General features: G+C 41.8%; 1 protein-coding gene across 1 annotated transcript in view; it reads right to left on the bottom strand.

Moving 5' to 3' along the window:
* Nucleotides 1-2,089: 2,089 nt before the first annotated feature.
* The window catches only part of trim62 (tripartite motif containing 62), a 32,000-nt gene continuing 8,083 nt past the window's right edge, over nucleotides 2,090-26,006 (bottom strand). The window contains exons 2-5 of the mRNA XM_022748355.1: nucleotides 14,116-14,211; nucleotides 10,314-10,570; nucleotides 8,300-8,415; nucleotides 2,090-5,137 (exon numbers count right to left, since the gene is read on the bottom strand). Of these exons, the coding sequence (XP_022604076.1) occupies nucleotides 4,587-5,137; nucleotides 8,300-8,415; nucleotides 10,314-10,570; nucleotides 14,116-14,211 (1,020 nt within the window). The 3' untranslated portion in view covers nucleotides 2,090-4,586. The remainder of the gene's footprint in view (nucleotides 5,138-8,299; nucleotides 8,416-10,313; nucleotides 10,571-14,115; nucleotides 14,212-26,006) is intronic.

Consider the following 26,006-nt stretch of genomic DNA (forward strand, 5'->3'; position numbering starts at 1 on the left):
CTTGTACCATTAAGGTTATTCACCGTACTTGAACTGCCTACATTTCAATAAGAGCTCAAAAAATAGGGGTGTGCTAAAACTGTTGACTGGTAGTGTAATGGATTAATCAACTAATTGTTTCAGCACTGAGATGTTGTTTTATAACAATTTCCCTCAAGTCATATTTAACCTAATATATACGGCAATCCTGAAAACATGCACAATAATAGGGATGATGGATCTGTTCATGCCACCAGCATTATAGCTGCAGCTGATGACAAAAGCAAGCCTTCATGTCTGTTTCTTCCATCCCTTACAAGATTAAAAATGTTACAGTCTCGCCTCAGGAGGGCCACATCAGCCTGGAATCGGATATGGGTCTCTCAAAGGAGAGCTCAGTGACTTTTTAATGGATGCTATCCCCTCAGGGAAAAATGTCTATTACAGGATGGACACCTTCTCCTCGGATAAAAATGTCTCTATCAGAGAGGAGAGAGCTGAGAAAAGTGTCCAGAATCAAAGCCGAGAATATGGAGCCACTTGTCCTGAGGGTCTGCTGTGAATGAATGGCATGCCGCTTCAAACTGCACAGTTTGTTATGGAACAGCTGTAATCATGATGCAACAAGACTCAATTGCTTTGGAGTGTGAACTAATAAAACAGCAGGGTACGAAGTTTCACAAAAAAAAAAACAACAACTCTCTGCCTTTCTGATGCAGTGTATGACTCAGATGTTCGCTTTCGATCCTGATTTTAAACTGCATAATGATTTCTTCTCTCCGCTTTAACAACCAGTCATTCAGATGCGTCACAGATGGCAAATGAAGAGGACCTATTGAAGGCTGCGTCTCACCCGCAGTGAGGGAACACTGAACTCCTGCAGACATCTTTTTTATTCATCATGTCACACGCCTGGGCCTCAGCCTATGCCAAAATAGGGAAGAGTAATAAAAGACAGCGCACAGCCTCCCACCTCCCTGCTGGATAGCTTTTTTGTTTGGCACATCTCAACTATAATGTTTGGCATTACACTCTTGCTGAACCGGAGTACATATTGACAAGCAGAGGCAAAGTCTTCCTATACTACAAATGGGATTCATCTGCCTCCCAGATATCTTTCATTTTGAGTTTCAGTTTTGATATTCTTGTTCACAAAGTGATATGATAGATCTGACTAAAGGCTAAAACATTAAAGCAGTGTCAGCATTAGGGTGAATTGGCGATTATGTCCTCTACAGCAGCGGTTCTCAAGCATTTTAGCCTGTGACCCTTTAAAATTAAGCAAATTAACTTGTGACCCCTTGTTCAAGGTTTCATGTCTTCATGACCTATGAGCATTTGAAGCAAAGACTGATTTTTGCCCTCTCAGCTTGTTTTATTGCCCTGCAGTACCAGTCTGTCCAAAACTTTGTCATTTGTTGATATTTATGTCCAACACAGGAAGAAGTATGTTGACTTTGGCGAGCCTCTGACTTGACTGTCAGCAGGAAGTCTAAAGTTAAATTTGTCCAATACTTTGGTTTATACCAAATGAGCCAATGACATCCCCATCAGCCTCAGCTGTTCTTTGTGTTTAGTGCCAATTAGCAAATATTAGCATGCTAACACGCTAAACTGAGAATGTGAACATTATACCTGATAAATGACAAATCATTTTACAGAGCAGATGGATGGACCCCCCCCCCCCACCCCCCCCCCCATCTCTCTTAAATTGTTAATCCGCTTGAGACTCTTTGGATGTTGCCTAAATTGGAATCTAGGGATGACTCCAATACTGACCTTATTGATTAGATATCAGGTTTGACTTGTCTAATCAACAATAAACAGTTTCTCTGTCATTGTCATTATGAAATTCAATCTTTTTCCATCAGTTGAATTCATTCAGTCATGCTAACTTAGTTTTTGGTGCCGCAACAATTTCTGGTTCATGTTGCCGAAATAAAAAATGATTCACTTCCACACAGAGTGATGTACAGATCATAAATCTGGGAAAAAGAGAGCTCCGGTACTGGAACAGTACTCTGTATGGGAATTGGAAGAGAGGAAAATTGGATCAGTGATGCACAGTATTGATGCACATCCAAACCAGGACAAAGTTACAGAGACTGTCTGATTTTCTCAGTAATTTATTGTACATTAAAACATTTCCCACAAACCTCCAGCAGCAAAAGCACACTAGAGTGTGTTCATACAGTGATGGGTGCACAGCGGCCATCATCAAAAGACACAATCATTAAAAGTGTCATAGTTATATCATCATCATCATCATCAAAATCATTTTAACCATTAGCATCATCAGCATCACCAGTAACCCAACACCACCTCACGATAATCTCCTTCTTACTATTCAAACAGAAAGTCTTAATGAGGCGGACCGCGCTGAGGTCTGCAACACAGCAAACTGGGGTCAAATTTTAACATTTGTTTTAACCTGCATGAGCCCAGCAGGTTGGGATTTACTTTGGAAGGACATTTTATATAGTGATAGACAGATCAAGAGGATAAAAGTGAAAAATAACTGAATACAGTCCCGATTGTCTAAACCACACATTAATAAATAAAATTCTTTTTCACAAAGCAAGCTCACCAAGTTATCTGGATAAATTTAATGAGTAAATCCCAGAAAACTGACAGACAATGAGCTGTGCCTGGTTTTACTCGGATCACTGCAGATCTGTGCAAGTTAAAACAAACAACCAAGACTAGTTTGGAGATGCTCACAATTTGACCCTAGTTTGCATTATACTGCACATACCGGAATCACATCCTACAAAAACAAGGGCACTGCCCCAATTTTCTTCTAAATGGACAACACAGACTACACATACACTAATGCAGGGATGAGGATGTACAGTGGCAAAGGAAGGGTGAGGTGATCCTTTTGTTTGTTCATTTGTAGATTTCCCGAAGAAAGATCCGTCAAGTTCTCTCGGATTCCAAAGAATTTCATAATAAACACTTTTGGCCACTGCATGGGTTTGCTTTGAGGGCCAGATGGGCTTTATCAAGCACATCCAAAGCTGGATTTAAAATTACAGCTGAAGCACGCCACTCAAACATACCCGTGAACATGCTCAAACACAGACACACACATCTCTCAGTGTGCTGGACTTGGCGGAGGGACAAGAGCCTCTTGGAGTAGATTCTGCAGGACTTGTGTGCAACTAATGATAAACAAGAGCACTTGAGGCACGTGGGGCAAAGAAATAAAAGATGACTTGAGCCTCAGAGGAATTATCAGTGATTTCATCATTATATAACACAGCAGCAGCCAAGGCGATGCCAGGATCACATAAGTTGTGCTCAAGTCAATCCATCCTTCTCCATTTTCCTTGATAATTGCCACTTTCTAAAAACATACAGACTGACTTCATTTACATAAAAGATAGGATTTAAAATAAATGAGAACAGTTGGTCTCTGTAGCTTTTTTCTTTTAAAGCAATTTTCATCTTTAACTTTTCAGATTTTCATATCTGAGAACAACCAGAGGTCTCTGCCTCATGCGGATATCTAGTTAGACAGCATGACTTCATATTCTTTTGATTCCAAGACAAAATGATAAAACATCATGACAGGAAGCAGAAATGTGCTTGAATCCAATCCAATCCACTTAAAGTGGACAAAAAGCCCACATGTATAGTGTATGCTGAAGGCTAGCAAAACTAAAGGAGGCAAAACATGAGCCAGCATGATGAGAGACTCAAACCTTTTAACCCTTAATACGCTAAATACAAATATGAAAGTCCTTACTCCGTCAATAGCAGCATATTTCTTGACAATCTCCACCTCCAAACAGAGCTTCCTATCACGCATGGGTAGGACTGGGCAGTGGATGGGGATGGGCAGCCTATGAACTACTTTTTCATTGATTTAATTTGTCTTAGGTAACGTGCAGAATCATTGGTGCACATGGACGAGGAGCTTTCCTTGTTATGATGAAGACTGAGCAGACAGATGTGGATACGTCTTACAGGAGGAACCAAGTTCATGGTCTCAGACAGAAGTAAAAAGTGCCAACGGACTCGACAAGTTCAAAATAAAGAGCGGACTGCTGTCAATCACATTCCACAAACACAGCTAAGCCGACTGTACAGCACAGAGAAGACACGTGACCAGTCTTCAGTGTCCTGCTTGCCTGGACAGAGAGGGGACGTCAGGTCTGACAAGCCTGGAGCTTAATAATGGGAGTGGTGTCCCCTGGGAGTGTGCAAGGTGGGCCTGGGACAGTCACTTTGAGCGCAGGAATCACTTTTTTTTTCTTTTTTCAAACACGCTGCCACAGACCCCAGGGGAGCCCAGGGGTCCCGCTGTCTCCATTTAGTGTCATCTTTTCAATGAAAGATGTGGAATGAGGCTCAAGTGCAGGCCGTTATCTTATGGTGGTTTCAAGTCACAGAAAATAACAGCACAGGTTTTTAGAGCAACATCAAGCACAATTCTTAACACCGAACTGAAGGAAATAAACATTTCAAACACCCTATTAAACATTTTTTTTTTAATTTTTTTTTTAACAGATTTCTTTAATTATTTTTTCCTTAAGTCCTGAGATTTCACCTACGATGGATTCATCTGTCAGGACAATCAAAACCACAGATGTGTGTAGCTCTTAAAGGCGTACAGTGTTGATTCGCAATGGCTGCACGTTCTTGCCGTTAGCATGGCTCTGGCCGGGGCTGAAATAGGGGAAGACCTTGGCGGGGAATTTCTCTCGGTAGGTGTAGAGCCAGGACATGTCGTCCGCGTTGTAGAAGATGAGCAGGCCTTTCGGGTAGTCCAGATACACCCCCACCTTCTCCAGCTTGCTCTTGACGTTGAGACGGGTCCAGGGCTCGGTGCAGGCACTGTACTGGTTCCCGTCGTGCATGACGATGCAGTAGAAGCCGCGACTGGGCTGGATCTGGATGCTGCCCTTGCGACTGACTGTCTCGTTGGCCACACCGATCATCCACTGGGTCTTCTCCGACACCATCACTTCCCAGTAATGGACACCTGAGGCGAAGCCCTCTGCGCCCAGAACAGACACCTCCACATCAAAGCGGCGCGGGGAGTCCTGCAGCGGCTGCGGATGGAGATTCCCGTAGGCCACGATGGTACAGTCGTCTGAAAGGATCAGTCTTTGGTGGGCTGTGATGGGGTCGAGGGTCAACGCTGCTGGCACTGAGGAGGCAAAGGAAAGGAAGACGAAGACTCAGTATTTACTTTTAAATTCAACAATGTGGAGGGACGACAATCGGCCGAGATAAATGGGATACGTGGATATAAGTAGGTAGGAAAAACAAACACATCAATGTTTTACGACTCAGCTTGGCCAAACAGAAAAGTAAGGAGTGCAGTGTCATTCTCAGCGCCTTCTTTATCATTGCAGAGCAGTTTTATGCTGAGGCGGTCCGTAAATACACCCCGGCTGCTCAGCCACTTCACAGGAGAGGTGAGGTCAAGGTAGAGAATGGATCTCTGAAATGCTCCCGGTGAGAAGATTGCAAAAACAAAAAGACACCGTCTGAATGAAAGAATATATACTGAAAATATACACTGAAGATTATAAGTTCTGACCGAGATGGCACTGAAAATGACGATCTCATTTACATGTCTCTGAGGTTTCCTGCCTCCATCCTAAAGAGCAATCTGCAAAGAGAGCACTTTCTGAGGCACGTTTAATGTCCATAACCCACCTGCCTCACAGAGCAGACTGGCTTCCATTTTATCGAATGTATCAATCTACATGAATCCTGTGTGATGGAGTCACCGCATGACCCCCTGTGTTTTTATATGCTCCATTTCTATTTTTTCCCCCCTGGTGCACATAATATCCACAGGCAGCTTTTCAAATATCCAGCTGTTATATGCTGTGAACTTATTACTGGCATCCATAATGATTGATTAAGGCACCAATCAGGATAAGCTTTCTGGTTTCACAATATATTTCGCCCCGCCACAGTAGGAAATAAAATCAGTAACTCAATAAATAAAAAACATGTTTTCTTTCTGTCTACTCCGTATGGAGACTACATGAGAAATGGTTTCGTGCAGTCAACACTGCTGTCAGTCAGTCCGTACAGCTCACAGGTTAAATAGAGGTAAGAAATAGCACTTTTGTGATGCTCAAGCTTTTAATAAATATTCCCAGTAAGAAAGTGGAAGTGTGTGTGTGTGTGTCCAGGTTACTCTGGATGATCTGATCACTCATTGGCAGAACTACTTTCTACTAAACAATCCCCTGGTATTAGGACAGTACTCCGCTTATATTGGTGGTGACACTGGTGGTGGTGAATGGATTAGCACTGTCGCCTCACAGCAAGAAGGCTCTGGGTTTGAACCCTGGTTTCGGTCGGGGCCTTTCTGTGTGGAGTTTGAATGTTCTCCTTGTGCCTGTGTGGGTTTCCTCGGGTACTCCAGTTTCCTCCCACAGTCCAAAGACATGCAGCGACTCTGAATTGCCCGTAGGGGTGGAAGTGAGCATGAATGGTTGTTTGTCTTGCGTTAGAGCAGGGACCTGTACAGTGTACCCCGCCTCTCGCCCAGTGTAATCTATACGTAGTGGGGTTGAGCGTGCCGATTCATTACTTTTCACTTTACTTTTTCATTGCTTCACAAACAAAACTGTTTAGGAGTGGAGGATATCAGATATAACCTTGACAATTAAACCTAATCTCCATGTCAAAATAACACTAGAGGTACTGTAAGTGAGATGATATGTTTCAACAATTTGGCTGAACCCCTTCAGACCAGCAACCTGGTGGAAACATTACAGTATATATATCATTGCTGCCAGAGTTAGAGGAGGTGACCAAAGCCGTGCCCTGCGGTAAAAGATGATGGATGGCTTGTTATTATACTGCACACCCAACTGCTGCACAACTCTTATTTCAGGAAAATGAAACAAGGAGTTATGCAACGAGTAGTACTTTGAGTACGCCACGATACATTTTTTATAATCTGTTTTTACCTTCATGCATAAACTAGAGTCTTTTATAGTCAAGTGCTCTCCTGAGTCTGATAGGGTAGCTCATTTTGAGCAATATCAGACCACGTGAAGAGTGCAAACAATACAGTGAAGCAGTAATTACAGCGATGGGAGGAGCAGCTCCAGCTCGCTCCGCAGGCTCCGGGCTGGAAGGTGGCTGTTTCTCAGTGTTATGTTTCTCAGTTATGTGGTTTGGATATGGAACCATATCAGGCTGAACAATAACGGGTTGTTCCCTTTGCTCTCTTTAACGTAGAGGAGACTCAGGAAAGAGTGGGAAAGGCATCTTTCCAAGTTTGTCTGTATATTTATCAGCCGGGATAAATGGAGGTGAAATGTCTGGCGGCCAGCCAGCGGACAGGACAATGCCTTCTGCAGTCAATGACATCTCCAGTGTTTGTTACAATCAAGTCATCAAAATTTCATAACCCGAGTGCCTCTTTGTGCCACGCAGAGCAACATGCAAGCACACACACATCAGCGGAGAAGCCATTTTTGCTGCTGAACATGAGAGGGGAAAAAAAAAAAAAAAAAACCCAACGGCGTCTGGTAGTTATTCCCGCTAACCCATCGGTGACAGCGAGGGCTGAGGGATGATGGGAGGAATGTCTTTGTTGCGTCTCTGGCAACCGCTGGTGATGGATCGTAACCAATTGTTCCATTTGGCAGCCACTCAAGGGAGGCCAAAAAAAAAAAAAAACTGCCTGGCCTCCCTTCAGCTGGCAGCGGGCTGAAAATGGGAGGATTGATTGAGGGAGTAAAAAAAAAAAATTCCTCAGCACATTATTTTAAATAATCTCCTGTGAGAAAGTGATAGCTGTAGGGCAGAGGGAGTAGAGCCGCTCTCGGCACTGTCAACCGCAGCAGGGCATCGCCGCCCTCCAGGTCCCACCATCATTTCTCATCTGAGGACGGAAAGTAGTTCAAAAGCATCCCCGCAATATTAATGCAGGCTCACTCCACCTGGCCAAGAAACAGACTGGCACATAACTCTCCATAAAAGTATAATGAAATAAAACAAACAAAAAAAAAAAAAAAAAACACAGTGTTGTTTTTACACTGTGATTTTTGTAAAGATTAAGCAAACAAGATATAACATGTTAGAGAGCTTTCGGTGTTTCAGACAGAGCCAGAAATGGTTCCCTGTCTTCATGCTTAGTTAAGGCATCCATCTATCTTCCAGCTGTAGTCTTATATTTAATGGACAGATATGCGAGTGAGCGAATAATCATAGTTCCCAAAACTATTCCTTAAACACCTGCAGCCCTTCACACTGGATTCCACACTGTATATTTACTCACTTGCATGTTTAAGTTACACATATGTCAGGTTTCACTCATGTTCACATACTGTACCTGGTGAAATATCCTGGAAGAGCGACTTCCATATTGTGTACTGTAAGGGCCCCATGTACTTGGATGTTGGGAAGTCTTCATACGTCAGATTGGTCTCATGTATCTTCCCTTTAATCCTGCAACAGAAAAACAGATCAATAACAGTCTAAATCCAATTTTCTGCTTTTTCCAAACAATGGTGGCTCTTATTCAACCCACAATGCCGAAGCGTCGCGTAATTAATCTGGTTTGTGTGTCTGAACTGTGCTGTTATTGACGTTAAAACAGCTTACAAACTGCTTCATGAAAAAGAGATGAATACATCAGAGAGGGCGTGCAGGGAGGGGGTTCAGCTCTAACGCCAATACAATATGATTCAATATGATGAACCTCTGCATGAATCATTCAGTGCACTCCTACATGTAGTCCAGAGTTCAGGCAAGACACTCAGTGGGTTGCTTAGCACACTGAAAACCTCAGTCACACCACAGTATGTTGAAAAAGGGAGCTTACACATGTCCTGTAACATCAGGCTACTTGGGAGATATTGCTTGAAAATAAGGAATGAAAAATGTATATTCCGATTTTTCTGCAAGTGCCATTTCTAGGGTGCTCCAGCAGTGCATTGTTTTGAATGATACGAGTTCGTCTGGGGTTTTCGTGTGACTTTAAGATCTTTCATTACAAGACATGGTAGTGAAACCATCACCGTCCACCTGGATGAATCCACTTGAATGCGAGGGTGTAGAGATGGGTAGGTAAGGTGTATCAATGCTCTTTGGTATTGACTCTACAAATTGGGGGATTTCTGCAGGAGGGATGATGAAAAGCTTTTTATCTCTTCATTTGGTTTTCTGATGACGGTGATCGAGAGCATGTGCTTTGTTCTGTAGTCTTTGGTCTTATTTGTTTCCTTTAATGTATAACATTAACATACCCAGGCACTGCAGATGAAAACTTGACTTTGGGTTAAATCTGACATATTTGCATCATACTGATATCAACTCATGTGTGTTGTCCCTGATAAATAAATGAATAAAGTGCTGTCTCCCATAGGTCCTTAAATGTGATCCTGAATCCATCCAGCGGCCTCATGTGCCCTGCATCTAGGCATCTGCATTTGTTATGTTTCTCTACTTAGCTACTAGGTTTTGTCCTTTAATTCGTGACCTGCCTGTACAGTGCTATTGATCGCCTGACAGCAACACTATTATGTGGTCAGTGCAATGAGGTGACACAGTTTAATGAAGATTGTCTTTTCTTGGTCTTGGAAGATGGACTAGAGGCTGGGTTTAATTTACTGACTGTAAGGTGTGCAACATTTCAAATTCATCACCAGTGGAAATACACATACCACAGTTTCCAAACTGATAGGAAATTGGGACCAAACATTTTCCGGTACCCAAGTTTGAGGAATACTGTGAAATATTATTTTTCTCCCATGTGACAAAACATGCTCCACTGCTTAATGTTGTTATCTAGCTTTGAAGAAAAGTCTCAAATTAGGAAGGTTTGCTCTTTTCCCGATTTGGATGAGAAAATGTCTAATGAATATGAGGGAAAAAAAATTAAAGAGAAAGAGTCTCGCCCTGCACTCGATACTTGACCATTTTTGATTGTCAGTGTTACAGATGCTACATTTTGGTACCAAACCCTACTAATCTCCGGGGACAGTTCTTGCCGAGTGAACTGTTCAATTGAATCGTGCTCCAGTACCCCTCCCTGATTAAACATTACAGCTGGTTCATTTCAGGCCTAATACTCCATCTGTTCAGGGATTTGCTGACGCTGTTGCTCAAATTTGTACTTTCTACAAAATGTAAGCAGCCGTTAAGCCAAATTTAGCAAGTTATCAGCTGTCGGTTATCAAGAATTATCATTATAACAATTTTACTCCCTTTTTAGATAAAGTGTTGATACATGACTTGAGTTGACAACACCTGATCCTTCTTGGACTAAAAGTGTTTTTTATTTTCTTATGGGACTGCGGTGATGAAACAAGGACTGTTTTGCAAGGTCTGGGCAGGAGAAGCACCTCTCAGACGTGACGGCTACTCCCTCCAGGAAGTCGTGTCGTCCTGTCTCATTGAGGCGCTCCTGCAGGATCTGGATGCCCTCCTTGACGTCGCGCAGCTGCTGACTGTAGCGCTGGATCTTGTGCTCGATGTCGGCGAGCTTGCGGGCCGTATCCATCTCTAACTCTTCCAGCATGCTCTTCTGACGCTCGCGCAGGAAACGGTGAAGGCGCTCGAATGCATCTCCGATGGTTGCGCGCAGACTTTTGGCCGAGGACTGAAACACAAGTCAAAAGATGATTTAGTAAAAAAAAAAAAAAACACACCTTCATCTTGGATATTTTCTAACTGCCATAACAGGACTGTGACATAGACTTTGTACCACAGTTAGCTGGGTTTGTTGAGTGTTTCAGTTACAATTGCCTGCCTCCTAATTACATAACAGTCAGTAATTCAAGGGCTGACAAAGTGCTCTAAATTGTGTTAATATTACATTAACATTCATTCATTGATTCAGCTTGTACATGCATCGATTTGAAGTGGTTCTCCAAAAACAGTCAAAGTACAACCTTCTAATGAGAAAACTTTTACAAAGAAACAAACCAGAGTAATAGTGATAACCCAAAAAGAAGAGGTCAAGGAGGAGGAGGAGGGGGGCACAAAGGGTGTCTGTGAAGCTGAGTGGTTACAAGGCCGGCAGACAGGCAGAAAAGCAGAAGTCATTACAGTCACAGTCAAGCACTTTGCAAGGGACAGCAGGCTGAGAGCTGAAGAAACTGATTTGTTGCTGAAGAGGAAAAATGGGGAGTTGGACATCAAAGAGAATGAATCATCTGAGTGTTAGCAGTCCGAGTGTCTGAGAGACAGAACAAAGGGGTGTGATGTGAAAACCCTGTACAAATCGCACAGAGGATCCTTTCGACTGGAAGCTTCTGAGGAAAGCAAAGACTGGACTTCAATTCAGACATTTAGCGAAAACTTTCCCTGTCCGTCTCTTGCAGTCATCATTTTATACAAAAATGTTGGACTTGTGTTTGTGCACGGACTCTAAAGAAGTCCAAACATCTGGCCATCAAAGAGCAACTGAGAAAATTAATGACTACTGAATCACAGTGAAGTTCATCTAAACAAGAATTTCAGATTAATCTTGTCTGTACAAAACCTTAGATGAATGAAGCCTTTAACTGAGGACAGTTTAAACCGCTCCTCTAATCTTTAAATGAGGAGCTGGATTTGGGAACTGTGATCTGAGGTTTAATTACACTTGCCTAAAAATTCAATCAATCCCCTCCAAACAGCAGGCATGTTTCTCCTGTTCTCTCAGAGACCAGGGGCAGGAATTCTCTCTCTGCATGTGGGAACCTATTCAGATGACGATTTCTCTGCAAGCATGAGGGCTATGACATTCAGGTGGGCTGCATCCCAGCATCCTCCCACCTACTTAAGAGCTGAAAACTGGTGGTAAGGAGGAGGAGGACTGCAGCAGCCTTGCTATCAGTCTCAGTGACATGCCTGCTGCTTTGGCCCAGCAGGCATGTGACGGCACTGAGAAGGAGTCTGCAGCCCTTGGAGACAGGACGCTAGCTACCTTTTAGGGAAGCATGTGATTATCAAGCGAATCCCCGGTGGGGATGTGAATAGGACACAATGTCTATCCTTCAGACGGAGATCCAACCAAGCACACACAAGCCAAGAGCTCAAATTGGAGTGCAAGGAAAGCACATTCAGTTAAAATGGGAGCTGGGCTGCTGCAGTGCTTTTCTTCTCAATCTTATCCTGCATTCATGTGGTGTCGGAGTAATCGGAATAATGAGTTTCCAATGAGGAAAAATTCACGTGAACGCCTCCTCAAGTCGGAACAACAACAACTCGGAATGTTGGTGAAAATTTTGGTGCACAATTTGCCGAGTTGTTGAGGTCGTATTCGCAGGAACATGGCGGATGAAACTAAATGTTATGTTGATGGTGAGAAACATATTGCATATCATTTTTTTGCTAAAATGTAATTTTTAATATGGCATTAGGTTGTAACTGTTGACCTAGATTAATTAGAAAAGTTATTTATTAGCAGTAACCCTGATATTAGGTAACACAAATACTGGAAACAGCTATCAACATGTTGTTTTGACACTATGAGCAATACAATACAATACAGCACATCTTCTTCGTAGCATTAATGTTGTTAGAACACACCGAAGTCGGAAGAATGACTTCCCAATTCGGGAAATGGAACAATCTGAGGAGCACATGAATGCAGCATTAGTGCAAGAACTGAAATTCAGCTCAGTCATGAACATTAAAGATACACATCAACACATCTTTTAGGAACAATAAGGTAAAAAAAGAAGAAAAATAACTTCAGGCAAGCTCACATTTAGCAAGATGAAGAAGCTATGCAGGGAGACATTTCATTATCGGCAGCCTAAATGCATCAGGGATCAATGCAGTCACAGTGCGTCTCTCTTCCAGGCAGAGCACTCTGCAAATGGATGTAAATCTAATGAGAACAGCTCATTTCCAATGAGGAATGGGGGGCAGCTGAAAGGCCTGCATCTAGCAGTCAGACTGAGTCTGGCAGCAGAGGGTACTGCAGTGCAGAACCTGGACAGAAAGATGGGTGATGTGGTGACATTGGACAGCAGGTAGAAAAACAGGTCCCTAAATGACAAATAGCGCTGACGGCTGCGACATCGTCTCTGCCAGACAGCCTTACCTGGGTGATAGCTTCAATGTCACTACAGGAGAGAGAGAGATATATGTGTGTGTGTGTGTGCGTGTGTGTGTGTGAGGGGTTGTGCGACTGACATATTGAGTAGATGCTCATGGCTGGCTGATTAAAACAAGGTGTCGAGATTAAACAGCCACTCAATAAACCAATTTACGTGTGGGAATTTAACTGTCAGTCCAGATCAGTTAGGAAGGAAGGTGGATAGTCAGTGACTGAAAGACTGCACACATTAAACAGACCTGTCCTTTACTTTTATGAACCTGTGTTACTGAGGTTAGTTATTGAATGTTCCTGTTGCCATTTGGATGCTGAAGATTCAAGCAAGGATGTCGTGCTTCTGTAGATACCTACACGCTCTGTTACGACTGACTTTCGACAGCATTTGTTGCTGCAGAATTACTTGTTAGATCAAAGTGGGAATTAAAGTGACTACTCACTTGTTTCTTGCTTAATCATTCCTTCTTACAAAATGACAGAAAATAAGTTTATTCATCATTCTTTACGTTCAGATTTTTTCCTCTATGCCGACAGTAAAAGAAGAATCTTCAGATTTTAAACTGTTCATCAGACAAAAGGCATTTGAAGACGTCACTTTGGGCTATTTTATAAACTATTTCCTGACTTTTATCGATTAATGATTAATAGGGAAAATTATTTGAAGACTACTCACTACTGAAAATGATCATTAGTTGCAGCCCTACCAAAGATATTCAGTTTATTATTGTAAAGGACAAAAACCGGCCTGTTCACAATCAAGAGGCTTGGGAATAACTGGCCTTTGTTTCTTAAGAAATTACTCCAGCAATCAATGTTCAAAATAGTAGCTGAGTCTTTTGATTTACTAACTGATTATATCAGCAAATAGTTTCAGCTCTAGACCAGAGCTCCTGAAATGTAGAGATTTTCTGCTAACCTGTTTTATTTCTTTGTTAATTTAATATTTTTGGACTGACATTACCCTGGGAAAATGTGTTGGACATTTTTATAAACTATACTGATAATGAAAATGATTTTCTGTGGCAGCCCCACGGGCTACAATCGGTGCTGGTCCAGCTCTGTAAATGATATATTTTGTGTTAAAAATGTTACAGTACCTTGGTCTCAGTGAGTTGTCTCTGCAGGAGCTGCAGGGCCTCGGTGTGTCCCTTCTCACTGTCCTGCAGGGTGGCCAGCTGCTCCTTCATCTCCCTCTGCAACACAAACAACAGGTCACTAACCGGTGCCTGGACTTTACTACGACACAACTGTGGAACTAAATTCAATTAGCTGATGTGATTTCAGGTCCATTTTAAACGTTCAACTACTTGTTTGCTCAAATAACCTTTCAAACACAAAGTCAGTTACATAAAAATAACACCAATGTATTTGGCAGACACATTTTTGCAAATCTAACCTCTATTCTATTTATTTAAACTGCATTATTTGTATAACAGCTCTCTTTGCTTTGGTACAAGGCGGCAAAGATTTAAGCCTCAGCTACAAAGCAAGCAAGGCAGACGGAGAGCGAGATATGAAAGGGATCAAATGAAATCTCCGGAGGTATTGGTCTGTGTCAGAGAAAACTGGGTCTCATCTCTAGTCAGGAACACACTGGCAGAACCTGCACCATTCAGTCACCTCCAAGTCTCCCCAAGGCAGGAGGGAGGGCTCTGCAGGAGCTGGCTGGGATGGCTACTGTCACGAATGGTGCCGTTTTTTTTTTTTTTCTTTTTTCCTCCAGTGCATTCAGATTTAGGTTTTTGGACAGAAATGGTTCAGCAGATGTACTAACTTCAGTACAGACTTGGATATAATACAAACAAACAAATGTGCAATGTACAGAACTCTACAGCCCTGCACTTTGCTCATCAGTACTTGGCTGATGATTCATACTAAGCAACTGATGACAAATAAGCAAGTAGAAAGTTTGAAATTCAGTGTCTTACTCAAAAACCTGAATCTGTTGATCGGACGTGTTGGTTCTTGAGAAAATTGAAACTGATGTCATTTTGGGTCTCGGGACGGTCCCACGGCTCTGTGAGGCTGTATTCAGGTAGATGCTAAAACACCAACTTGCTCAGAATAGTGATGCTAATATTCTGACATTTAACAGGCATGATATTACCCATTTTAGGTTAGCATGTTAGCATGTGGTGCTACATGAAATGTCATAAGATCACCAAAGTCAGTGAATATCATCTTGAGATGGACATGAATGTTCAAGACAATCCATCTAAAACTTGTCAAAATATTTCACTTAAATCCACAAAGATGAACCTCGTGGTGGTGCTGGAGGAAAAGTAAGAGGATCACCAAAGTTAGCGTGAGTTATCCTCCGAGGATCATGAATGACGGAACTGACTGAAATAGTTGTCGAGATAATTTAGTCTAGATTAACCAACCGACATTGCGACGAGACCCATTTTTCTCTAATCCCTACAACTATGCCACTAGTGTAATCAAAAAGGTTTATGCCACCTTTTTTTACATTGATCTTTGATGATAAAATATTATTTTTGAAGTGATAGAAGATAAAGACACAACCAGATGAAAAAAAACTGGGTAATAAAGCGTGGTGTGTTGAAGAAGAGTTGTGCAAGTTTAATTTTGAGAGTTTTCCTCAACATCTGCAGGGAATCTGACCTGATTTATGAACTGGGATAGAGGCACTCCTAAATCACAAACTGATTTCAATACTGTGGCCTCCTTTAATCATTTTATTTGTTATGCTTATGTGTTTGAGCAAAGAAACTATATCAGAGCAAACGAGTGGTATTCTCTGCTGTTTATAGAGAAAAAAAAAAAGACCAGCAAAGATGAAATATAACAGACATTTTTCTGTATGAAGATGCATTGCACCATGGACCTGCCCTTTGTCAAACTGATGGATGGTGGATTCTGTTTTAACCCAATCTGAGCTGGAACCACCACTTTATTTATTGAGTTGGCAGAATATTAAAACCTGAGCTATCCATCGCCATAATCATGACTGGAATTCAACAAAAAAGTTTTATGAAATTAAAAACCTGAAAAAATTAACATCAGGGGAAAGAATTCAGTTACGCTCAAATGATACCTTTGCCATTTGCCAAAATTTTAAACAAGAAAATGGACGGAAATTAATTATACACAGCGCAGCTCCACATTGAACTAACTATGCATTGGACAAAATCCTCCTACATACAGTGACCATACATGTGTAAAAATGGCACCATTTCATTTGCTCTGATTCCAGGAGGAAATTAAAAATTGAATCAAATGAAACAACCTGACACAAGCCTCATTTATTTCAAAACGTGCTTAAGCCATCCTGCTGCCTGGTCTCTTTGCTAATGTAACCTGTGTGTCACCTTCTCTGTGACCCACAAAGTGTCAGCTCCCGTCAACACCGACCGCAGCAAAAACCCACCAAATGGAGCCATCAGCTTAGCAGGGCTAATAAAAACAAGCATCACTCAGCTACCGGGCTGAAATGAATGCCAGAATAAATCTAATAGAATAGGAAAAAACCATAATAATATAACAATCTAGTCTACAGGGACAAAAAAGGTTAAAGTACCATTCGGAAGGAGATAATAAGCCATGCATCAATTTGTTTCTTGACCTCGATCATTAGCTGCAAAATTAAAAAGGAGCAGTGGGTTGTGTGGGCTGCTGAAGTTGAAGCATGTTTCTTCTCAAGGACAGAAACAGAGGAAAACAATGGTTGGTGCAGAGGGGGAGCGTGACTCTCCATGTTAATGATAGGAGTGCGGCAGGCTCAGCAGGCTCTCCGCCTCATCGCTACACGCTTGTCTGCAGCAGGTCAAAGGCCGCTCCCACACACTGAGATAGACCAACACTGACAGACTGGCAGAGGAAACATGCTCCTCCACACTTCTGCTTTCGCATCGTCTGATTGACCGGTCAGAGAAGGGCAATGTTAACTGTTGCTGCCGTCACACCAACAGACGGATGCATCGACATGAACCCAAACGTCTCAGAACACCCAAAGTCCTCTACAGAACGTTTCTTTCAATGAACTAAATGTTAAATTCACATTGTCTCGGAGTTTTGCATCATCCTCTGCACTAGCACTTGTCGCTAACATATGCTAAACACATTGGAGAACATGTGTACGTTGAGCTGAATTTAAGCAGGCAAAGCTGCATTTTAGAAACAGCAAAAATCAGCCTTGGTGGAATCATCTTCATACACTTCAATCCCCTGAACCTCCTCCATAACATGCAATTACATAATCCTCTTTAATCTTCCTGGAAGCAAAAACCGTCCTTTGAGCATCCTACAGAGGGAGATTTCCTGTAATGACTTTCCTAGCAAAAACTGGAGAGAAAAGGCACAGCTGTGGTGTCCATCACCAACACATATGGACAAGAAATTGTATCTGAATTAGATGTAATTTACACTCATCTAGAGGAAAAAGTGTGCATTATGGCGAGCAGACCATCATTAAGTGACAAAACAAAAGCAAGTCCTGCAGGTGGATGAATGCTGGTACAGGCAGAGACTGTGACAGGGAAATTTGTGTGTGTGCAAGCAGTATGTGAGTGTGTGTTTTCGTTTTGTATGTGGAGGCGTCTCTCTCCTGTCCATCACATCTGGCCAACACAAGTCTGACATGACATTTCCCCAGGTCGTAAAGTTGCAGGAAATGGGGGGGGGTGGGTGTCACGGCTTTGGGATTATAAACCTAAAACTCATTTCATCCTGCTGTCATTTCCTTCCTCTTCCAGCATTCTTGGGTAGATATATACTATATATAAATGAATAAAATAATAGGCTTCAAGTTCCTTCGAAAGTGTGTACGAGGCTTCAAATTCCTCAAACTTTCCTTACAGCTGTGAGCTTGATTATATTCAGCAGCTCGTTCAGGATTTAAAGAGCGTTACTGGCTTCAAACTGCCAGCGCAGATGAGGAGGCGAACAAAACAACATGCAGCAGTGTCACAGCATGAATAATAAAAAGCCTACAGGATGGAGAACTTCCTCTCGCACACAGACATGAATAGCTTCCAGTGATTTCATTCAAACTGATGACAGGAAAAAAATAAACAGAGAAAACTTGCAACTCATCTTCTTACTGGAAGACGCACCGAATGCAGAGCCAATATGCTACTTAGACTTACAATTGCAGTGGGATCCCTTTCATCGGTTTATCATTAAGCAGAGAACGCAAACCCAAGCAGAGCCCACAATAACTCAATGTACTGCAAGTGATTTTCACAGGGACAGTCTGGCATAACCTTCATGGAGCTGAGGGTGTAATTCTGTAATGCAGATAACAGGGTGAGTAAATAAGACGCCAGCCAATAACACAGCAGTGAACATACTGCAGCTGTTACAGTCAGCCAGTAAGCTTTACGGGCTTGTTGTGATTTAGCATAGACCAGGTCTGAAATATATGTCCCACACCGAGAAGTCGCTCACACCAAGGTACAGCGTCAAATGGGCAACAACATACCATGATGCAATACCACCTGCAAGTACATGCACACATTACACACTCACGGCCATTAACTCTGCATTAAGTGAATTTTCCTCATCATTAGTAGATATTTGATTTTATAAGGAGTTTAAAAACCAAAATACTGTTAAAGATATCTGCTGATTGTGAGCTCTAAGAAAAATCTCCCCGTCTGTATGTGAGCAGCGTGTAGCCTTTATAGTATATAAATAAACACATTTTGTTCAGTTAAGTGCTGCATGACTTGTTTAGTAATTGGGGCCATACAGTGATGATGGTGCAGGATGACATCACCAAAATTGTCCAATCAGTGAGCTGCTTGTCTGTCTATATGATCTCATGCTTAGAGCTCTTGGTCTACTTGTAATAAGCATGCACGTATTAAGTGAGATGAATACAGCATTGCCACTCAGCTTCGCTGCCGATTCATCCTAGATTTTGTACAATAACCCAGAAGTCCAAAAAGCATTTTCCCCATGGACAAATAGGAAAGAAAACTGTTGACAGGATGCATCAAATTGCGAACATGGTCAGTTAAAACTCTTTCCCAAAGCCTTTATTTGCGTGACATCATCCCAGTGTAAAGTCTTTGGGCAGGGTGCATGCACTATTCTATTCTTGGCTCATGTACCAGGTGAGAGTTTTTCAGTGGGCGCCGTTTGAGTCCAGTATCCAGTTCCTTTAATGTGTCCATGGTAATAAGTCACTGTGAACATTAATTAAACCTTTTTTTTTTTTTGTTGGACCAGACCAACAGGAAGGAAAATAATACATTTTGTGAAACAACAAAAAGAAACATGAAAAATCAAAACACTTATGTCATTAGTAGATTCAGCTGAAAGTAACAGAACATAATGGAAAGACACAAAACAGAGGAAGGAGCCAGAATAAATAATCTGCTCGTAAAGGAAGAGTAAGTGCTGCGTTTTCTAATTGGGATACAGAAGCCAGGAGTAAGAGAAAATACACGAACAAAACCAACAGCGCACAGTGCAGGCCATCTGATCAGCAGGTTGTCCTGATGAAACATGAAGACAAGTGACTAGCCTGTATGCTGTCTCCTCTTCACAGTGCAGAGACCCTTTCGCAGCACTCAATGCCAAACCGAGTGCAGCCTGAAGACACTGACACAGGCTGCGGAGAACGAGCTAACAGCAGACCTCGTCAAGCAAACAGCCACTACTGATGTCACGACCACAGAAATACTCGCTGTGATGTGAGCTTTCGTGTTGGGAGGTGCAGGATTTTAAATATATTTTGTCGTCTTGGGCGTACTGGTCTTACAAGCGTGCCAGTCAGTGCAATATCAAAAATGCAGACCAGTGAAATCAGGGAATACAACACACTGTAAGCACACAGCCTTTCTAAGTGTTTCTTAGTTCGTTCTTAGGTCATCATTTTCATGGATAAGCCAATGCAGGCTGATTTATTTGAGCTGCGTGCAATGTCACGATAAACCGTGGGCCAAAGGATTTGAGGCCAGTCATGAATATGTTTCACCTGTCTGTGTGGTGTGATGGCTGCCAGCCCCTCTGGCCCTGGGGCGGCAGCCAAAACAAAAACTTGTGAAACGAAACAAAAAGCAGAGCAACAAAAATGCTGTCTCAGGCTGCAAACTCCGGTGTATTTTGTTCCAAGACATCAAATTGAGCTCAAGCTGTGCCTTACATCCCAAAGCCTTGTTTCCTCTGGCATCAGCAGAGTCTGCAGCCTCTCCAGAGGGACGAGTGCGTCCCTGCCGCCGGAGCTCAGCCAGCAGAGCAGGCGCAGGCTGAGCTGACTGAGCAGCTCTGGCTCAGAAAGCTGGAGGACAGAGACAGCAGTGTGTACTACATCTGTCCTAGTGAGACGGGCAGCGTGAGACGAGAGCAGACTGTGAAATGCGTGGGTATGTGTACATCTACTACACAGGACTAGTGCTGTCAAACTCTCAGCTCTAAATATCAGTAAGCATCTCACATGCCAGTGAAGCCCATTCACTCCTCAGTTACAATTCAGGTCTTATTTTTGGCAAATTGTAGATGATGTAGTCCTTACAAAGTCTTTACAGCTACAGCACTCACAACAATCCATCTTCCATTGCAGTTTCAGCACAATTCTGATGCTCATTCCTTGACAGATGAAAAAGATCTACTGTGACTGATCCCAGGTCTGAGTATCAACTCACAAGTGACCCCCACATCCACGACTTCTACTCCATAGGAAACATTTGCTGAAAGCAGTGGGGATGAGTGGAAGCGCTAATGCTGGCAGCCTCCTCCAGTCCTCTGAATATAGGACACGTCATGTAAATGATGAATGCTCAGAGGCTGCTGCTCCACTTCCTGGAGTGAGGAAGGGCACAGAGTATGCAAATGTAACACCCCAAACATGAAGTGCTATGGAAAAAAACTAAAAAAAACACTGCATGTCAGTTTTAATCATTTTTATCCTTAAAATTAAAAAGTTATATGATGTTTGAATTGCTGTCAAAGGTCTACAGAGTCTACACACTAAGCTGAGGGAGCAGTGAGAACACAGTTTGTTGTACTACTGAGGCAGCAAAGTGGGTGGATGTCTGAGGGTTTAAAGAAAGACAAGCAGGTCTCAGAGCCATCAGTGTTAGGTTTGATAATCTACACAGCGTAGGACAAGCCATTTAAGAGGAACACAGGGTTTGTTGTTGGCACTAGAGTGGAAATCTGAGAAGAGTTGAGCGATAAGAGCAGGCCTGCTGCTTGTATAAAATCACCAGCTTGACAGAAGCTACTTAGCTTCCCCTTCAGTCCGGAGCAGAACTAGCTTCTACACAGCTATACATTTCACAACTGAGGTTGGAAATGTATTTTACAGACAGCCCGTTTAAATGCTTACGTTGCCTGATGTGAAATTTCAGAATGTTATCACTACAACTTCAACCAGTTTCAACCCGTCTCTGAAGAGTTATCGATCAACCCTGTCAAGAGCAAGAGGCTAATCTTGGGGAGGGCTGTACATCATGTCAACAGGCAACCGATAAAAGAAAGAAGAAAACACTAACATTCAAAAAATGTTCTTCCTTTTAAGCCTGCTAGATTACACAGTATCCAGAAACAAACCACAAGCTTCACCCGTGAATCACTGACGTCTGTAATCATTTCCAAATGGAGGGATTGTTCGTAAAACTGGTTTAAGCTATGTTTGGAAGCTCCACCTGATTGTGCAGCAACCACAATCAAAACCCCAGTGACATTTGCAATAACTTTGGAACAGAGTCTCTCAGCAGTAAATAGTGTTTTTCATACCATATGTTTGGTTAAAGATGGTAATTAAAAAAGTATCTAATGTAATATAAACATTTATCTAATGTGTCTGGGTTTCATGGGTTAAACACCTTGGCTAGAGCAGAGGTGATTCGATGAGTGAGTCGAGGGCCCATGTTGAGATCAGACAGCAGGAGCAAGGGGTTAAATAGACTTTTTGTTTATACCCTGTTGAAAGTTTTTTTTTTAGGGGAGTGCTTCCTTCCTATTTCCCTCCTGCTCTGATTCAAAGTGTCCAAGGACAGACTGTGTTGCTGTAAAGCCCCAAAGGGAAATTTGATTTGTGGTCTTGACTTGACAGAGAGGACTGAAGGGTGTAGAAGGCAGAAGTGACGCCAAAAAGATGGAGAAATATTACTTTAGAAGAGAGTGTTGGTGAATTTTGTGGATATTTTATGGATCCCATTGATGGAACTATAAACCTTGGGCAGCAGGGTGCAGCAATTATCACCTCACAGCACGGAGATACTGGGTTTGAAACTGTCGGCTAGCTGCGGCCTTTTTGTGTGGAGATGGCATGTTCACCCTAAACCTGTGTGGGTTGAGTTTTTGTTTCCTCCCACAGTCCAAAGACATGCAGGCTAGGTTAACTGTTGAGACGAAATTGCTTATTTATTTTGGTGAATATGGATGGTTGTCTTTATGTCAGCCCTGTGACTAACTAATGACCTCTCCAGCGTGTACTCCGCCTCTGCAAAGGATAAGTGGGTGTAGCTAATGAATGAACGGACAAAACCAAGCTTTTTTTTTTTTTTAAATCCATAAGGTTTCAAGTTCTAATAGCAAATCCTGTAGTAGATCTGTCTTATAGAAGATGGAAAATAAAGAGCATTTCTATTTGAATTGCTTTGCTTCCAGTAATTAGATTTTTACTGTCACTTCAACTACAACTTCCAGTGTTTCAGCATTTAAACTATTTCAGATGTTTCACCTGCAGAATTTCAGTGGTGAGCACAACACCTGAATTTACTTAAATTAATCCTTTTCTAGCTTGCAAATAAAGGGGTCATTAGTCAGACTGGTTTAAACAGCTAAAATTGGGAGCTCCACCTGGCCCTGCAGAAACCAAACACACAGAAACCAAACTCAAATCAAGGCATAACAACGTGGCTCTGAAGAACTGCATTTCCTACAAACACTATTATCTCTTCTGTGCCGCAGAGCGACTTCATTCTGTCGACACACAGGGTAAACACACCCTGAAAATGACCCTTGGATACGTCTGACTGCCAGCAGATTTTCACTACCACCAAATAGGAGCTCATGTCATCTTTTAGCAAAAGCTTCCTAGGATTAGTCAAACCTCTAATAGTCAGCATGTTGTTAATGTAAAACCATGTAGTATGTGTCAGGCGCACAAATCACCTTGTGAAAAAACATGATGTGGTTGCATGCCAGCCAGCGCCACACGGCAGGGATAACAAACAGATTTGTTTGCTTCTACTTCGTCTTAGCGGCAGGGGTGCAGCTGGAAGCTATTCTGTTGTAGCTGTTGTGTATGCACTATGCAGCTCTATCTGACCAAATAAAGTGTGCGTCTGCTTCTCTTTCACTCAGTCCCCTGACATCAAATAAATATTTGGGATGTATGCCTCTTTTGTCAAGTCACACTGTAAAATAACAGACTGTTTCTGCAGACACTGGCAGTACAGTTCTATGAATTGTAAGTATAGCCTCCAGTCAGGTCTGCATGTTATTAAATCCCCTGATGATTTCCAATAATCTACATATTGTAGCCTGGATCATCACATTAAAAAACAAACTTCAGGCACTGTTCAAGTACAAAGCAGGAGAAACACATCTGTTCACAACTAATATGTCTTGTTTGTACGGTATCGACCGTTTTCAACCCACACAGGTCTTCGTCAGGCTTCTAAAACTTAAACTGAATATCATTAAGATCAAAAGCACACCATGTCCGTGTAGTCCTAATCATGGGGACGTTGAGACCATCTAGAGAAACATCGCACTGAGCAAACAAAACACTGAAAATAAAGTGAATTATTAATCAGTGCACTAAAGTAACTGTTTCACTTGCAAAAAGCCAGACAATGCAATTTCCTATTGCCTTCATTGGGCTCTCGAAAAAGCTTTTCTGTCCATATTCTCAGCCAAAAGGTTTATGCACTACTGTAATGGACAATGGTCACTTTAAGAAAGATGAAACTTCTTTTTTTTTTGCAATTCAACAACTGTAGCTCATGGGAACTGTAGTTTAGGTAGCTGTAGTTGTTGCATGTTTCTGCATTTAATACCCAATATCATTTTTTCTTTTTTTCTTTTTTTTTTAGGTCTTCAGAAGCAGAATCAGAATCAGAATACTTTATTGATCCCCAGGAGAAAATTAGATTGAGTTACAGTTGCTCCTCAGAAAAGAATAGAGAATATGAAGTAGGTTATAAAGATAAAAATATACATATGCATACAAGATAAATATATACATACATATTAAAAGGTATGTCCTTATACTATTATATACAAAAGAAATAAATATGTAGTATGTAGGGATATGAGTTTTAAAACTGCACTTTTGGCTCTGCATATGAAATGTTATACCTCACATCTGGGTGAAGAAATCAACATCATCTTATGTTTGCTTTAACTGTGACAAACAGTTTTATTGACATTTCTGTCCATAAGTTAAAACAACAAAACTGTGCTTCAATTCTAGTAAGGAGTCAAACACACACAGGTTTATTCAGCTTGATAAACTCTGTTCAGTCTCCTCCTGCTCTCTGTGATCATATATGCTGTGTTCAATGCAGCCAAATTCACAATTTTGTTGTTCTCATTTACATATTTTTCTGTTTCTGTTGTCAGACAGCCGAGTGAGCAGTAATTCCTACGAGATTTGTTCACTCTGCAGACTGTTTTCAGCTCAGTTTTTCAAGATGTCAGAAACATCAGCTTAGTGTGCACAAAAGTACAAAATGAAGAGAAAACAATGCTTTTTCAGTTTCTGCTGGCACAGTGTGGATGCAGACTGAGAGACGAGTCAGAAAACATTCCCAACCACGTCTACATACTTCTTTTAAAGTCGTAATGTCTTTTTCATGAAACAGCATCTTTTTTTTCTTTAACTTTTTTTTTGCATAACTTGTAAACCAAAAAAACCAATCGACTTTGTATTTTGATACAGGAGGTTTTTTCTGTCACTTCAATATATGAGATTCCTGATTAAAGCTGTAATACTTTTCACAGCAGTGAGTTTACACTTTTAATGCTTGAGGAATGCTTGCTTGTTTTACAGCTGCAGTTAGTGTGAGTCACAGTGGATAAGAACGTCTGCTAAATACCTAAACTGTAACAGCTGCTAGAGCAGGAAACCTCTGTTAATGTGCAGACTGAGAGCAACGATGAATAGAGGAGGCAGGGTACGGAGAGCTGGCCTCTCCCCACTGATTAGCCTGACCCTAGATGCATGCTAAATGCATTATGGGAAATAAACAAACTTTAAGAATACCTGGCCAGAGAAACTTGATTTGTCCACAATTTAAACTGCAGTTAATGTGTTTAAATTGTTATTAAGGAAACAATTATTACACAGACCAAACCAGGCAATGATGCAATACTTACCATTAAGAAAGCTGCATTTGCCAGCGCTGCTATGTCATTACAGTTTTACTGACTTTCATCGGGTGTTTACTATTCAACAGATAATTACAGAAGGCCATTATTTAATCACACCCCTGATTTTCTCACACGCCTAAGAATTACACAAATGTTTTACAAAGAATTGTTGATTAATTTAACACCATTTTTCTAATCCCACAGATAAAATTAGACTGAGACTGAGCATGTGAGAGATTTCCCAGCACCTGCCTATCAATCATCTGTCCCTGTGCACCTCGACTGTGGTGAGAGCCACAGACAGGTTTCTAGGTAACATCAAATATAGCTTGACTTTCTTATTTAAAGAGAGGTGGCATTAACATGTAAACATCTTTGCAACCGGCTCGCTCAGAGAGGGCAGTCAGATCTGGCTGATCGGAAGCTGTAAATGAGGACTACTATCGGCAGCACGTCTAATTAAATCATCTGCAGCAAATCACAGACACAGGGAATTACAGGAGATTATGGCCCAGTCCGGCCCTGCGCAGACCCCCGAGAACAATGGCCTGTAATCTGTCTTAATTCTCCAGCTAATCAAGCAATGCAGGGCTCAGAGTCTAATGGCTGCGGTGGTGGGGTACAGCACATCCACCCAAAAATCAAACCGACACAGACAAAACTAAAAGGCAAAGAAGACTGAATATGAACT

The sequence above is a fragment of the Seriola dumerili genome, unplaced genomic scaffold, assembly GCF_002260705.1.
Source record: "Seriola dumerili isolate Sdu_G_001 unplaced genomic scaffold, Sdu_1.0 BDQW01000121.1, whole genome shotgun sequence".
NCBI lineage: Eukaryota > Metazoa > Chordata > Actinopteri > Carangiformes > Carangidae > Seriola > Seriola dumerili.